General features: G+C 37.9%; 3 protein-coding genes across 4 annotated transcripts; all 3 read right to left on the bottom strand.

The window, feature by feature from the left end:
* Positions 1 to 48: 48 nt before the first annotated feature.
* On the bottom strand, positions 49 to 4800 carry LOC144194342 (tetraspanin-3-like). Its single transcript, XM_077713337.1, has 7 exons — positions 4622 to 4800; positions 3270 to 3461; positions 3122 to 3196; positions 2658 to 2759; positions 2409 to 2561; positions 2217 to 2300; positions 49 to 1509 (listed from the first exon to the last, which is right to left on the bottom strand). The coding sequence occupies exons 1-7, from the start codon at positions 4685 to 4687 to the stop codon at positions 1417 to 1419; spliced, it is 765 nt and encodes a 254-aa protein (XP_077569463.1). The 5' UTR covers positions 4688 to 4800; the 3' UTR covers positions 49 to 1416.
* Positions 4801 to 5928: 1128 nt separating this feature from the next.
* nmbb (neuromedin Bb) lies at positions 5929 to 8590 on the bottom strand. Of its 2 annotated transcripts, XR_013325948.1 has the most exons (4): positions 7836 to 8590; positions 6973 to 7160; positions 6760 to 6861; positions 5929 to 6622 (listed from the first exon to the last, which is right to left on the bottom strand). XR_013325948.1 is itself a non-coding variant. In XM_077713862.1 (3 exons), the coding sequence occupies exons 1-3, from the start codon at positions 8113 to 8115 to the stop codon at positions 6811 to 6813; spliced, it is 519 nt and encodes a 172-aa protein (XP_077569988.1). In that variant the 5' UTR covers positions 8116 to 8590; the 3' UTR covers positions 5929 to 6810. The 2 variants fall into 2 exon arrangements, 1 of the variants encoding a protein (XP_077569988.1); XM_077713862.1 differs by having other exon boundaries at positions 5929 to 6861.
* A 148-nt stretch (positions 8591 to 8738) lies between these two features.
* On the bottom strand, positions 8739 to 12346 carry sec11a (SEC11 homolog A, signal peptidase complex subunit). The gene is made up of 6 exons (XM_077713861.1): positions 12139 to 12346; positions 11013 to 11122; positions 10532 to 10681; positions 10333 to 10452; positions 9171 to 9228; positions 8739 to 9094 (listed from the first exon to the last, which is right to left on the bottom strand). The coding sequence occupies exons 1-6, from the start codon at positions 12208 to 12210 to the stop codon at positions 9044 to 9046; spliced, it is 561 nt and encodes a 186-aa protein (XP_077569987.1). The 5' UTR covers positions 12211 to 12346; the 3' UTR covers positions 8739 to 9043.
* Between the last annotated feature and the right edge of the window lie 3027 nt (positions 12347 to 15373).

The raw sequence follows: 15373 nt of genomic DNA, 5'->3' as shown, positions 1-15373 counted from the left end.
AGCATCACTGATTGAACCCTTACATGGAACAAAATAAATGAGAATTAGTCAAATTGAAATGCATGACTTTATTCATTTCTCTGTCCAAAGCTATACACAATTTTTCTCCCTAAGTTCCAGCAAAATATTTTGGGATTGTATCTAGTGTATGTAACAGTTCCAAACCAAAACGGCACTCTATATATATATATATATATATAAAATAAATAAGTTCTACTAATGGTTGTTAGACTGACAAAGTTGAAAGCGGAAACACAAGGGTAATCTCAATACTGATTATATACCCACTTACAACACTGGGGATTAACTAGCTCACACTCGATATACAGTATATTCACAGTGCTTCAATAGTGAAGCATTTCAAGATCTAAATTCACAGCATTAAAACGAAATGGTAAAAATAAAAGGATCTACTTCATTGCTAAAGCCGACTTTTGGTTGAGCCAAGATTGCGTTTTTGATTTTGATTCCTGCAAAGAAACTTGCTGCAACCAGAATACAAAGTAGCAAACAAGGGGAGTTTTTGCCACAAGCAACCTGTTCCCACTTAAACTTAGTAGGATTTTGTACATTTTCTAAATGAATCTACGGTTATAAAGGTTAGCTTTGAGAAAGTAATAATTTGAATTTTATAGTTGAGATTTTCCATTAAGGAAAAAAAACATTCAGTTTTGAGTGACGTTAAAAAACCTCATAAGACCTCATCAAATACCTTGAATTAGTTCATTTTTGTATTTTACCAACAGATTCTGAAAGAAACTTTTTTTAAATCAAGTTATTTTGAGGAAAAAATGGGAAAATATGCATTTTACACAGCACAGCCAACTAATGTCATCCACTAACATTGACTAGCTAGTTAATGCAAGTGTGTTATAAAAAAGATAGCGTTTCATTTTTCTCTTTTCTCACATATATCAACAAAAGTTAACTTGTATAATAATTCAAATGGTTTATGATGGTGCCAGTTTAAAATACAGGCCCAATATTTTTTTCCAACACTGATTAAAAGACTGCATTCATGTGAAGATTCAATTTCCGACTAAATCCCAACGAGTGTCCATTTTCCCAACTCACTTCAGACCATGGCAAAAGGTGCCTATTTCATTATTTTCTTTTTTTTTTACATTCTGAATGAATGATCTCATTTTTCTTTTTAAAAAAAGCGAAACTATACCATTTAATGCGGTGGTTTTTTTAAAGCATGTCAGCGTCGGGAAAAGAAGATAAATGAGCTTTCCAAAGCATGATAATAATAGGAATAAATAAGTGGATCCTTGTTTCGGGACCACGTCGCCAGTGTTCGCTACTTATTGGATTGTGCAAGGTGTGTTTGAGCTTATATAGTTGAGCTTAAATAGAGAACTACAGCGGAAATCTACCGTGATATGGTGACGCTTGCCTTCTGATGGAGGAGCTTCACGCGTAGCTGTTGGTGGTGACCAGTAGCTCGTACGCTGGGTCGTGACTTCGCCTACACAGCACCACGCAAGCGCAGAGCATGCCCAGCATCTGTAGGTACAGGTGAGGAGATGATCAAAAACTGTGCTTTTAGCAGTTGCCATATGATGACAACAGCTTTTTATTGAAAATATATTCCAGAATTGCAATTATATATGTTGTAGAATTCAAATGATCAATGCTTATTTCAGTGTATACAGAGTACTGTACACGTTTTTTTTAACGAGTAATAAATCATAATGAGAAGAATAAAAAATGTTGTGCACTAATCATGACAATTAAACATGTACTAAAATGGTGGGTAATGTGGTAAAAATGTGTTTCAGTTGTGTAAAAATGAACTGGTGCTTTTACAGGAATAGAAAATGATTGTAATATTAAAACAGGAACATTGTCCCACTATAGTTCTCATAAAAAATAACCCCCCCCCCCCCCCCCCCCCCGTACTCCAGTTTCCCCCCAACATTCCAAATATATGCAAATTAGGCTAATTGGACAATGTAGGGTGCCCCCACCTCTGGCCTGACTTTAGCTGGGATAGAATCCAGCACCCCCGCGACCTTAGTGAGGATAAAGCGGTCCAGAAAATGATGAGGAAAATCTTAATTTAAAAATACACAATTTGAGAATGAGGACTTTTTCTACTTAAAATAAGTTATGAGCAGTATCACTCTAAATCTTGCTCTCAACTAAATAAGTCTCAATATTAGGTTGTGAATGCAAAAATGTGCACAATAATCAAAGACTGATGATCTTACCTGTATAGAAGCAAAAGTTAGTGCAGCCCAAATGACATACATCATGATCTCCTTTAACTTTTTCACAACCAGAGCTTCACAACCCTAACAAAAAAAGAAAATAAAAAGGGAAGAGAAAACAAATAAGAAAATGTATAGTATTCATGACATTTATTTTCAAAGCAATGACACTGGTATCACATGTTCGCAAACCTCTTGGTAGAGTTCTGTTGGCCGGGCGAGGGTACCACTGCAGTTGCTGAAGTTAGGCTGGCAACAACTGACAGGCACGCTGTTATTTTTTGACTCTTTGAACCAGCGAGTGTACCTCCAGTCTGAGTAATTGTGGATACCACAGCAGTGTAGCTATAAATAACACAAAGGATGGATTTTTTTTTAAATAGGGAAAGGAGAAAAAGAATACATTTAGCAAAGAAGTTTTGCACTCTATTTCCACTTCACCTGTCTTTGCACATAGTCGATAGCGCGACTGGGAGCATCCGTGTTAGTTCCGTTATACTCATTGTAGACCTTCTGAATGGAGTGGTTGACTTCATTTTCCACCTGAAACAGATGCACTTTTTGGTCAGTTTTTGATTTAAGCTAGTTTTTGGAACTAAACCCTCATTAACAATGAGACCACTTCAACTATAGGGGCACTGAGAACCAATGTTCACTCTAAGCTACGCGTGTGCGCAATTGCGCACTACTTTCGTCTTCTCTGCGCAGCAGCAATCATATGGCGCGCAGTAAATAAAATCCTAACTGTTCTTTTTGGGGTTTTGGACCCCTTTCCCCATGATGCCGCCGTTTACGCGGCAGCCAGTGGCATTAGCTCTGTCCACTCTTATGTTTTTTTGTGTTTTACAGCATGTTTTACATGAAAAATTAGAGGGAACATTGCGGAGAACTAAAAATATGCTTACTTTTGCCCTGTAGATGTAGCCCAGCACCACCACCACACACTCTGTTACAAAGACCAGCAGCAAGATGGCAGCAAACTAAACAAAGGAAAATAAGTTAATTATTGATCAAGGTTTCATCTGTCCTTACGATCTTGGAAGGCATACTCACAGTGGCCAGGCCGCAGGAACTCTCGCGTATGGTGGCACAGCAGCCTATCAAGCCAATGACAAAAAGGAGGGTGCCCACGGCGATAATGACGATGGCCGGGACGAGAGTGTACACATCTTCGAAAAAGTGGTCGTAGTCATCGTAGGTGATGAAGACATAGGCTCCGATGTAGCATAAAATGCCTGCTGCCGCCTAGGCATGAGTATAGTTTATTGCAACGACAAAATTAATTCAAATAGATGACTTTACTAAAACTGTGGCACAACATTACTAACTGGATTTTAAACAGTTAAGTAATCTTCTGGTTATTCTACATTCTGACTCCCATTCTGCACCTTTAGAGTGCACTCATTTAAACCAATTGCTGCCATTATCCACGCTAGATGTTCAAATCATCAACCAGCCAGCCATGCCTACGCTGTCACACACATGGAACTATCTGTTACAATACGCAGTAGAAGGAGCAACACCTCTGTACCACCGGAGGTCTGGAACTGGACAAAAGTGGTGGGAAAAGAGGCAACGCTTCTGACTAACCATTCCATCGTGGGATGGGATGGTAGAGCTGCCGGCCCCTACCAGCAACGGAGTCGAGGTGTTCTGCCCTGCTGCTGTTTTTTTTCAGCTTCAGACTACTGAGTAACTGTGCGGATAAGCTTGCAAGAGCGACTCTGCATATTCTCCACCTCGGTCACAGTCTGCAGAAGTTCCCCATCTCGTGGAAGACTTCCTGTGTGTGGTTCCAGTTTTTGTCCAACTTTACAAGGTCTTTTTGAGTCCGATTCAGTTAACGCAACCAAAATGGCGCTGTTTAAGCGGCAGCCGGCGGCCACGGTAGCTCTGTCCACTCTTGTTCGTTTTGTGTTTTTGCTGCTTTTATGTTTTAATGATTTGATGATTGCATTTAATTTGATTTTCTATGTACTTTGTGCTTTTGCTTTGCAGTTCTGTCTAATCACCCTCTTGCTACTGCCACAATGTAATTTCCCGAATACGGGATGAATAAAGTTATCCAATCCAATCCAATACAGGCAGATCGTGGGCGTTTATATTATAGGATGTGTTGACCCTACTTGCAAACACCTAGCTTAAGAAAATGAGCAGGTCAACAGCTGCCACATTACGTCACGGCGTGGTGGTCCCAGATCCAGTTTATTGTGTAGCGATCACATTGTTTCCACTAAGTATCGGTACAATATGAACTATTTTTGCTTCAGAATAACCTTGAAATGTCGCATCTACTAAAGTAAACAGAGATCGCGCATCTCTGTCGCAATGCGCTAGCGTGCTAAACACATCACGGCGTCCTCAAGGATGCCGCACATCTATTCAAAGTGATCAAAAATGCTTACCCAGAATATAAGATTAAGAAAAACCAGCACGGTTTTGGATGATGTTATCCCACACTGGCCCATCATTCGCTCGATATGGATATTATATCAAGCGGTCTTGTCTTTGTGTGAGGAGGGAAATGAGACGCACCTGCTGCACTTTTTTCGCTGTTATGATAAAAAATGGCTTCAGCGTCCCCGTCCTGTTGTGCAGATTCTGAAGGGGTTGGCCAATGAAAATGGAAAATACCTGTCACGTGCTGTAATGGTCACGCCTACAAATAATCACATGGATAAGACTAGATTTAATAAATCGGAGTTGACGGCGTAATTGATTGCTGCCATGTTGCGTCGAAAAGTTTTATGGCCCTAAAATAACTGGCTATGATTCTGGATGATATATTATCTTGAAGCATAGTATCAATTTAATATATATCTTAGTTTTATGACAGTCCGAGCTGTCTGAAAATTATTTGAAAATTGATTTACAGCTATTTCCAATGCCCCAAAGCAAAAGGGTGGCCAAGTGACAACGCTCGTTACCAAATAAGACATCTAGCCATATTTGTACGATATCTATAGTCACATTAAAAAGCCACTGCTTCGTGGAGAATAAATGTCTATAAATGTTGCAAACATAATATAAATATTTGTCATTTCATTCCACAAATGGCTTTTAATGTATTTATTTAGCAAAGTGCAAATATAATGGTAGTATATTTTTTTATCTTTTGGCCCCATATGCACTTTTAGTCTACAGCTAATTTATATTAAAATAAGTTTACAACAACCCCTTAAAACTGGAAATATATCTTGAGTTCCCTTTATGAATGGAATATCAAATGAAGTTTTCTTTTAAAAGGTCACTTTTATCCTGTGTCCCTAATGTTCTGTCAGAAGGTGGTAGTATATAACCACAAGCAAGTGCTAAAAAAAAACCTCACTATATACTTTCACTAATACATATTTAACAGAACTCATCATCTGAAGTCCTTGATAAAAATGCTTAACCTGATTTAAAATATTAATTCTTCATTATGCCATCAGTGTGACACACACACTATTACCGGTGTGCCCAATCCATTTTGAAAGGGAAGGTTGGCAGCAACCATTTGCTGCATTGCTTTTCTCGGGTAAAATAAAGTTGAGGTCGAACAACATCACTCGGTTCGAGGACATATACATTTACTCACTTTAACCGTGATGTTTAAATCACATTTCCACAGCATGCGGGGCCTTCTGTGAACATAAAGGAGTCCTGGCGTGTTCATTCACAATGTTTTCTACATAAATCATGACATGAACATAAACAGACGAGAGCAAGAGGGTAATATGGATAATCAAGTATATTTGAAGTCCCTCCGGCATATGTTTTTTTGAGTGTTGTGCTGATTAAAGAAGTGGATGTAATGTAATTTGTTGTGGTGAGAAACACTGTTATGCAGATGAACCTACCATCAGGCCACAAAAAGAAACATTAGATTCTTACAAATATATTTAGATTATTAACTTAGCACATTTGCCTATGAGTATATATTATAGAGTGCAATAAATATCACATTACTGTACTTCATGTCATTTTATTTCTTAACTAGGCTAATTAAACTAATTAGTTCATTCATTTTTCATACCACTTATCCTCACAAGGGTCACTGGGGGTGCCGGATCCGGCCTATCTTAGCTAACTACGGGCACCAGGCTGGGAGGGGACACTCCACAGTGCCACCCTACCCCTCATAATAGTAAAATATATTGTACTTTAAAATAAATGTATCTTAAAGACCCTTCAACAAAAGTTAAACCATTATTGATCGAAAAAGTTCATCATGACTTTTTGAGAGTTTGAAAGCTCATATTGATTTGGTTCAACATATTCAGGCAAGCAGAAATATGATTCACACAATCTGCCTACATTTATTTTTATAAGTGCTATTTTCAGTGCATCTTTGCCAACAAATGGAAGAAGGTTGATACCTTACCACCAATAGGTAGTAGACAATGTCGCAATAGTCTCGTCTTTTCCTGTAAGACAGCAATGAAACTGTTGATTTTATTAACTGTACTTAAGCAAAAAAAGACTAAATATTAGAGCAGTTATGAAACCCAAGCAACACCAACAAAAAAATCCAGTATTGCGCACAAAATTGAGAGTAAATTACAATCATGGATGATGAGTAGTGTGAACTGTCCTTAATGGCCATCTTGGATCTTTACTTTCTTTGTGTGTAGAAGTCGAAAATTCTCATTAGCATTTCATCCTCCTACCACACACATACAGATGACAGTTAAATATTCAATATCTAATACTAAATACAATGATAAACAACTAAAATAATATTTTATAGTGGCGTCCTTTTCCACTGGCAGCTCACCTGAGATTTTAAGTGGTTTTCTTGGGAGTCCCTCTGTGCTTGCATGGCGGTCCGCAGGAAATCCTGGAAACCTTTACGGAGGTCGTTGGACCCTCGCGGTTGGGACATCTCCAATGCCCCCAATTCCTGGTCCTCAGTGGATGACAGCAATGGGGTCTCCATCACACTCTTTTTGCCCATGAAGTGTCCTAACAAAAAAAAAATACACACTAAAATCTTTTGGTTGACAAATTGAATTAAAATAGTAACACTAATGTTCATTCAATAGGTGATTTTTTTTAATGATGTAAGAAGATATAATGAGTATATGTATGAATTTTAGTTTTGCCCTTTTGGAATGTGCTCATGTTTTTTTAATTGTTAAGTGTGGAATAAAAAAAATGTATAATATTTTTGATTTAAAAAAAATACATATATACCACAGATCCCCAATTTTCTTAATATTACCAGTAAATATGAAACACTAATTGTCTTTTTTTTTTACATTCACAGGGCTCTAATTTTTTAGACTGGATGTCAATACATTTTGACTAAAATTATTATTTGCCCCAAAGAATTGGACTTAAAGGGTTAATTTTCCCAGTTTAAATAAATTATACGTCTATTGCCATCAATGGTATGCAATGAGAGCCAAATACTTAGAAAAAAATTTGAACATTTGATTTAGTCATTGATAAATGTAGGTTGTATTATAATTATGAAAAAAATACAAAAATGTCATACAAAATTGGTCACTTCCCAAATAAGGATTTAAAATCAAGAGGGTTAAAAAACAGAACAAAAGTTAAAAAAAATATATATCAAACAACCATTTGGCATTGGCTCTGATGCAAAAAAATAAATAAAAGCTGGTTCTTGCTTACCAGACGCCCAAAGGTTCCCTCTTGGATACACATGAATTTTGTCCACTTTATTCCTCAGCTGGGTGAGGTCGAAGCTGACCGCTGTGCAGACAGAAGCGAGCGAGAAGATGGCAAGATAAGTCAAAAAACCACACCGGCACATGTCGTTCACAGTCAGACTCTTCATGTTCAACTGTGTGTGTGTGTGTGTGTGTGTGTGTGTCCTGTGGCGGAGCATCCTTGCGGCTTTTAAAGGCGCTCTTTTTCTAGTCCAACCCCCTCTGATGATGATGTATTTCATTCACTACATTTGATACTCAGTATCATCTTTTTTTTTTTTTTAAATAAGACTTGTGTCATAAAAAGAGAAAATTGATCGTTAATTCCCACTTTTATTTGTAACGTACTGAATTTTAGATTTAGGGTGGAGTTTACATGGTCTACCAGGGTTTGCATGGGTTTTCTCTGGGTACTCTGGTTCACATTTTTAGCATATTCAGCAATAAACATGAATTGGAAGTTCCCGGTCATGATAATGAAGCGAACAAAATCTGTTCTTAGGGCACCAGAAGCTACCGGTTATTGTTTTTTATGGCAATAACCCGGCATGGTTCAGCCACCCATCTTGCTCTTTAAGTAACCTTTACTATTCACATACACAAACATTGCTGAATGCCATCTTAATTAGAGACTGTGGAAAGAATTAGGTCATTTATGGCGACATGTTCACAATTGTAGTGAACTATCATGGTTTAGCGTGTAGTTTTTAATTTTATCAAACTAACTGCATTAATTTATCATTTTTGACAATATAATGGTTAGACTTTATAATTTGACTTATTTTAAATAACCACTTGCTCTCAAATGTAATATTTAAGTGTTCCTAAAAGGTTTGGATTGAGCACCATGAAATACTTCATAATGGATGGTAACCAGATTCCATATTTAATAACGTTCATAATTAGTTGTCATAAAATACTTCACATCTGTTTTTTTCCAAACACAAGAAGTAGACACGAAAAAAAAATGCTTAAATCGAACGCTTCACTTGAAAATAATAATATTGATAATAGCCTTGTTCCCTCACAAAAATATTTGTAAAGCTATTCCCATTCCTACAAAATGCTCAAAACAAATGGTATAAAAGAAAAAAATTGGACAGAGTGGGTTGAAGGCGTTGTGACTTTTTTTTTTGTATTCTTCGTCTTTCCTGCCTGGACGTGGAATTTTTACTCCCGATGGACCAAGACGAAGAGGCCCAGCATGAAGAGAACGGCGTACTGCGAATGAGGCGAGCATGTTAGAAGGTCGGAAGCGATGCGTATGTTTAGTTGGCGGTTAAGTCGAGCCACCTACTTTGAACTTGGGGTAGTCGTTCATTAGGATGGTGACGATTCCAATGTATGGCACAAACCTTGAGAGAAGGCAAAAGGTGAATCGGCTTGGCAGTAGTACCTTAAAGCTTCTGCTATGTGCAATGCGTGATTGAGAAAGGCAGCTTTTGGCGGCAAATATTTAGCAATTGGTCGTTTTTGCTGGTAAAAGATGATGAGTAATGAATCGGTTGTCAGGGTTTCCTTATTTTTGGGGTCGCATGAATGAATATCACGAAAATTGAAAGCTTTCAATGATTTACAGTTATAGAAAATTTGATTTCATATTCTAGAATTAATAATAGTAATCGAGAGATTATTATTATTAATTCTAGAACAAGAAATCATCCCTCTGGCAGATTCTATAGGTCTCACAAAGTACAGACAAATAGGCTTAAGGATAGTTTTTTCCCACATCCATCAGGACTCTAAACTTGCGGTAACACGACACACAATCCCTTCTGTGTAATAACTTCGGAGTGAGGTAATACAAAAAGACGTTGGGCGGTGATCTGCCTCCTACTGGCTGACTGAAGGTAAGTGAGAGACAGTGAGAGAGAGGTAAGTGATCCACTCAGGGGGTGATGCCATGTATCCATAACGACAGAATGCCAAATTACAAGTCGGAAATTAGCACTTATTTTGGTCTTTTGTCGAGAAAACACACCTTATGGAGAAGCACTACTAATTTTGTCATACGCAGCTGGGTATGATGACAATTAGGCTTTTGTCGAGTCAATAATGATGACAAAGCCTATGTCCAATTATTATTATTATTAAAAATAGATATGCTTGATTTCTAAAAAAAAATGGTAACCTTTGAGAAGCGTCTGTGGGGATGCAACCTCGATGGGCTTTCATTAAGAAACTCTTTCAGAGGTTAAAAGGAACAAGCTAACGAGGTCAGCCCCATCAAGTGAATCTGCCAGGCAAAGGAAACCCCGGCTACCCTTGATTTGCCTCTTATGCATAATAGCAAAAAAGACCAAGAGGGTGTTTTCCACCGTTAAGCCGCATCTCATTCACTGGAAATGAACTACTGAGGATCGCAGGACCTTAAGCCCCAAATCTAGTTAAGGATTCCATTTGACTTTTGGTGTCCTTGACCTCGCAAATCAAGAGCTGATGTGTGGAGACGTATTTACCCCCGCGCTCGTCCAACCACGTCCTTCTTCACCAGCCAGTGCTGTCCCTGCTTGTACAGACCTCGGTCATCCACCGCGTTATTGTCCCCTTTGGTCAAGAATTTAATGTCTCCATTTTCCCTGAGAACAAAAACAGATCAATAATTTCAGTCTCCGACTTTTGCATGCGATCCTTATTCAATAGCAAAAGAGTCCTTACTTTTCGTGAATCTTTATCACTCTGTGTACTATGGGGATCTCACGGCCTTCTATCCTAAAGACCACAATTTCTCCCACTCGGATGGGGTCCTCCACCCGGTTGGTGAGGAAGAGGAGGTCTCCTCTATGGAACGCCGGCTCCATGCTGCCACTGAAATCAGCCGGAAGGAAAGTGTACTTTCAAAGTATCCTTTTCTTCAAGGGATGGAGGTTAGAAAGTTAGACACATGGACAGCATTTTTCTGTCCAACTTATGTGCGGAGCCGATAGCCTCGCCTAACATAAACGAGCAACTGCTCGTGAAGTGATACATTGATCATGGACACTTCAAACGTCTGACGTTAGTGGCCAGAGGGGAGAAAAAAAGGTAGATGGAGGCAAGTCGGCTCTTTGAAAAGTAGTTCTTAAGCAAAGTTTAGTACCCCTGTTTTAAATCACTTTTTAAAAATTTGAATTGGAAGACATTTTTTTCCTAGACGTACCTGAGAACGACAACGATGGGACTCTCACTGCCAGTGACCACCATGAGACCTTTCCAGATCATCAAAGCTGAGGAAACTATCATACCAAAGTTCAGCACCTGGTAATAAAGCTGTAACATATAAGCACAGTTAATTATTTATTTATGGGTTATTTCACAATCAAGAAAAAAAATAGGATTGACAGCATTGGTCGGACTAGGTAAACATGTCCCCCATGTTGGATTACTACTGTGTAGAAACCAGTGGATGTTGAAATACAGTCCAAGTGGTTATAGAACAAAATATTAACTATATAATACTGGCTGCAATAATGTTTGCATTATTTAACAAAATATTTTTAAAACATTTGTACATTTTCCTTTAAAAAAAATCAGTTTCAGATCAGAATCCAATCGGTATCGGCAAATGAGAGCATAAAAATAACCATATTAGAAGTCAAAAATTATCGGGCCACCCTTAATCTAAATACATTTCCACTCATTTTTACCCCACTACTGATGAAACATTACAGCTCATTTATGCAATACAAGTTTACAATGAAGTGGAAGAAGCAGGAAACTTCCACAATGCATAGCGGTGTGCAGACTTGTCAAAAATATTCTCTTTAACTCTTCCAGTGCCATTGGCGGTGACTAAACTTCATATATAAGTGTAGTTTAGACCTTTTGGTTTGGATTTAAATAAGTATGTCATTAGTTGACATTTAATTCATTTGAACAATTGTTTATTCCCTGCCAGATCTCCAAGTTAAAATGAATGGGACGACTCTTAAGGGAAAAACACAGGAATGAAGAGAGCCACATCATCGTTAGTGGCAAAAAAAAAGATTTAGGTTTAACACATTGTGGGGGTGTATGTGCAATGATTATGGCCGCGTAGGGGGAAAACTCATTGGACCCCCTCCCTCCAAAAAAAAAAAATAGTTTAAGAGAATCAAATTTAGAGTAGTACCTAGCAAGATATTTTTCAATCTGCATCAGTATTGTAAATTTAATTTCATCTCTCTAAAAACCCGACCGAGGTGTACTGTAGTTTTTTTCCCCCGTGTTGTCTACGGCTAGCAAGCATTAGCCCAAAGGGGTCCGGTACCCAGCACAAAGAGTCCAAATGACGCCATTGCACCCACCTGCCGCTTGTTCATGCGACGCACCTCGTCGAGGCAATCAAACGATAACATTTTGGAAAATGATAAGAGCATTAAAAAGACCGAATTTCACATGAAAATGTGTTTGGAAGGGAGCATATGGATGAGGTTCTCGGCGGTAGAAGTCCTCGCATCCTGTCCTCAACTTCCGGGTGCGACGACGGAAGTCCCGCCCATTCGTCTGTTGGGTGAGTTGTCACTTCAGGATACGAGGGTGAGATTACATCTTTTATCTAAATATATTCTAACTCTATTTTATTTTTTTTAACAATTTCCCCCTAATTTCCTTTTTAATTTTCATGCACAAATAATTAAGAATATTTGTTTTGTTATACATAGTTCAGGGGTCCTAAACGTAAAGCCCGGGGGCCAAATGCGGACAGTATAGTTTACGCCACGCGTTTATTTTGCGGTGGACAATAAATAAAATCAAGATTTTTTTTTAATACATTTAAGTCATTTGTTAAGGGTCCATTTTTTGTGAATCTTAAAATGAATTAAAACTAAAAATCACTATTCAAATTTTGACTTTTTTATTACCAAATTAATATGAACCATGAAGCATGTTATTATTAGAATTCCTATCATAAAGCAAACAGTCCCTAGAAGTAAAATAATAAATGACGACGAGTTAATAAAGTGAGATGTGCTTGAAAAAATAAAAACAAATATACCTGGTTCATGTTCACGTTCTCTCTCACGTTGGTTTACACTAATATAATTTCCTGGAGAAAGTACATACAGGTGACTACTTTAATATAATTGTTTATGACCATGGTGCTGTTCTTTTTCATTGGCAGATAGAAGGCCAATGCAACTGAATGTCGTTATTGCTGTTGTAAATCATTAAGATGAGCTCATTATATTAACATAATGTCCTCTGTTTTGATCACTGTTGCTCTATTAATACTGTCATATTAAATGACATCATCTGGGATTATAAAATGAGGTTATCAATGACCAAAATCCAGTCATTTGACATAGCATGTAAGAACAGGAGATTTGTAGTGTAATTTAAACAATACTTATTATTTGGACTGCTCAACCTTAGCAGAGGTCCGTGTGAACAGTTAAAAACCACATAGCCTATGTCAAGGGTGGGCAAAGTTTTAGGCCCGGGGGCCATATTGAGTTTAAAAATTGGACAGATGGGCGGGGTCAGCACAAGATATGATACATGTAAAAAAGTGCATCCTTTAACAGTACATATGAAACATAAATAGAAAAAAGGATGTAAGTATTAACATACTCATCACTCCTCATTAAAGTAAAAAGTATAAAGTACAAAGTCAAGTAAAAAGAAAAGTATTAAGAAATATTAAAATGTCATTTAAAAAAAATATAGAAGGTCTGTAAAACACAAAAAAAAACTAATAAGAGTGGACAGAGCTACTGCCACTGCCTTCCCCATGACGGCGCCATCTTGGGGAGAAAAAAATATATATTTGGACAATGTGGCGGGCCGGATTAAAAAGCCTAACAGGCCATATGTGGCCCACGGGCCGTAGTTTGCCCATGTCTGGCCTATGTGATGTATCCTTCATCCATCCATGAATGATGATTTTAATCTCGACTAATTTCACACGCATTTACGTCATAACCTCTGTTAGTCCTGCAACGGGCTGCCGTCTGCTGTGTAAATGCCGAACGGAATTTCATCGTCCGTTTGTCACCTCTTTAAACACCATTAAAATTACTGTCAAGATCCAAACACATAATAAACACATGTACTCCGTGCCTCATATGCTTTACTTTTGATGATTTTCCAGCATGCATAGCAACTGAGCATTTAGAAATGTGGTGAAACATATTTAGCAGCAGTGTGGTTAAAACAAACCCAAAACAAAAAAAAATGTCTGTAATTTTTAAGAAGTACTTTTCCTTGCACTGAATTCAGTTGTATTTTTTTTCACGTCTTTGCTGTGTTTGCCAATGACACAACCTGAAACATCCTTGGCATAAAAAGAGCAGACAACACAAAAACGGTGATTTTTATAGATTATGGCTAATATCCAAAAATCCCCCAAAATTCCATTAGAAAGTATCCAAAAATCCCCCCCAAAATCCATTAAAAAGTATCCAAAGAATCCCCCAAAAAAATCCATTACAAACTATCCAATAATCCCCCAAAAATTCCAAATTTCAGTTTGAATGTGAATGTGGAAATCAAATAAGGAACAAAACTAAGGTCCAACTGACTTAAAATATAAGGTTTTAACTTATAGCTTTTTATTATTATTATTAGTAGTAGTAGTAGTTTTCCATTAAACATAACTCATTTTGTTTTTTATCAATTCACTCAAGTACACTTATAATTACTCACTTTGAATTTCATACTTCGACTCGTCACACGATAAAAACAACAAGTCTCGAATACAGTTTTTCCCCATTGAGTCCTATCATACCCCACCTAATATAGAAATTGGCCAACTTCAAGTGAGTGGGACATTTTTTACATTTTTTCAAGCCAGTCTCTTGTGGCATTCTCTGGTACCGCAGGGCTTCAATTCCCCTTCCCAGAGGTTGGCCCTTGGTGATTACGCATCAAGGTTGTCTTGTATTCATAGTGGACAAAAGCAACATTTTGCTGATAAAACTCGCCTGAAATGCCAGTTCGTCTGCGACATTTCGGCGAGCGTGGACACCTTTCATATCGTCTTCAGAAAAGCTCATGCTAATTGAGGTCAGCGAGATGGCGACAAAGCAAGACGAGGCCTTGTGTGGACGTCCTTCTTTTGGACGGAACGTCTTTCGGTGTGGTTCCCCATCCATCCGTCCGTATCCGTTGCCCGTGTTATCCGCTAAGAGGAGCAGATTTAAACGACATGCAAATAAGCTCAGGATATTTTTGTCATCTCGTTTCTTCGTTTGTCGCAAATGTGCTTAATGATGTGCTCAGAGTGGACGAGTCCACATTAGACCTTGTTATACATTGAATGTCTTCAGTTGGTGACTGACAATTCATTCATTTACTTGAGAAAAAAATTCTCCCATCATCGTAAATGATGTCTTTATTGCATTCCGCCAGAGTTACTCGTGCCAGTGCAACTTTTCCGCCTTTAATTTCCTCCGCTTCGCTAACAGCTTAAAACGTAATAAAGTGCGTAAAAATGATTCCTTGTCTCATTGTTTGACAATGTTCCACTCAGACTAATAGAACTTGTTTAAACAGACACTGATGATTTGAATAAATCTTGTGAATGGGCTAAATGGGAAA

Source organism: Stigmatopora nigra, chromosome 3 (assembly GCF_051989575.1).
Source record: "Stigmatopora nigra isolate UIUO_SnigA chromosome 3, RoL_Snig_1.1, whole genome shotgun sequence".
Taxonomy (NCBI): domain Eukaryota; kingdom Metazoa; phylum Chordata; class Actinopteri; order Syngnathiformes; family Syngnathidae; genus Stigmatopora; species Stigmatopora nigra.
The sequence above is the reverse complement of the archived record's forward strand: the minus strand, read 5'-3'. Positions and strand labels throughout refer to the sequence as shown.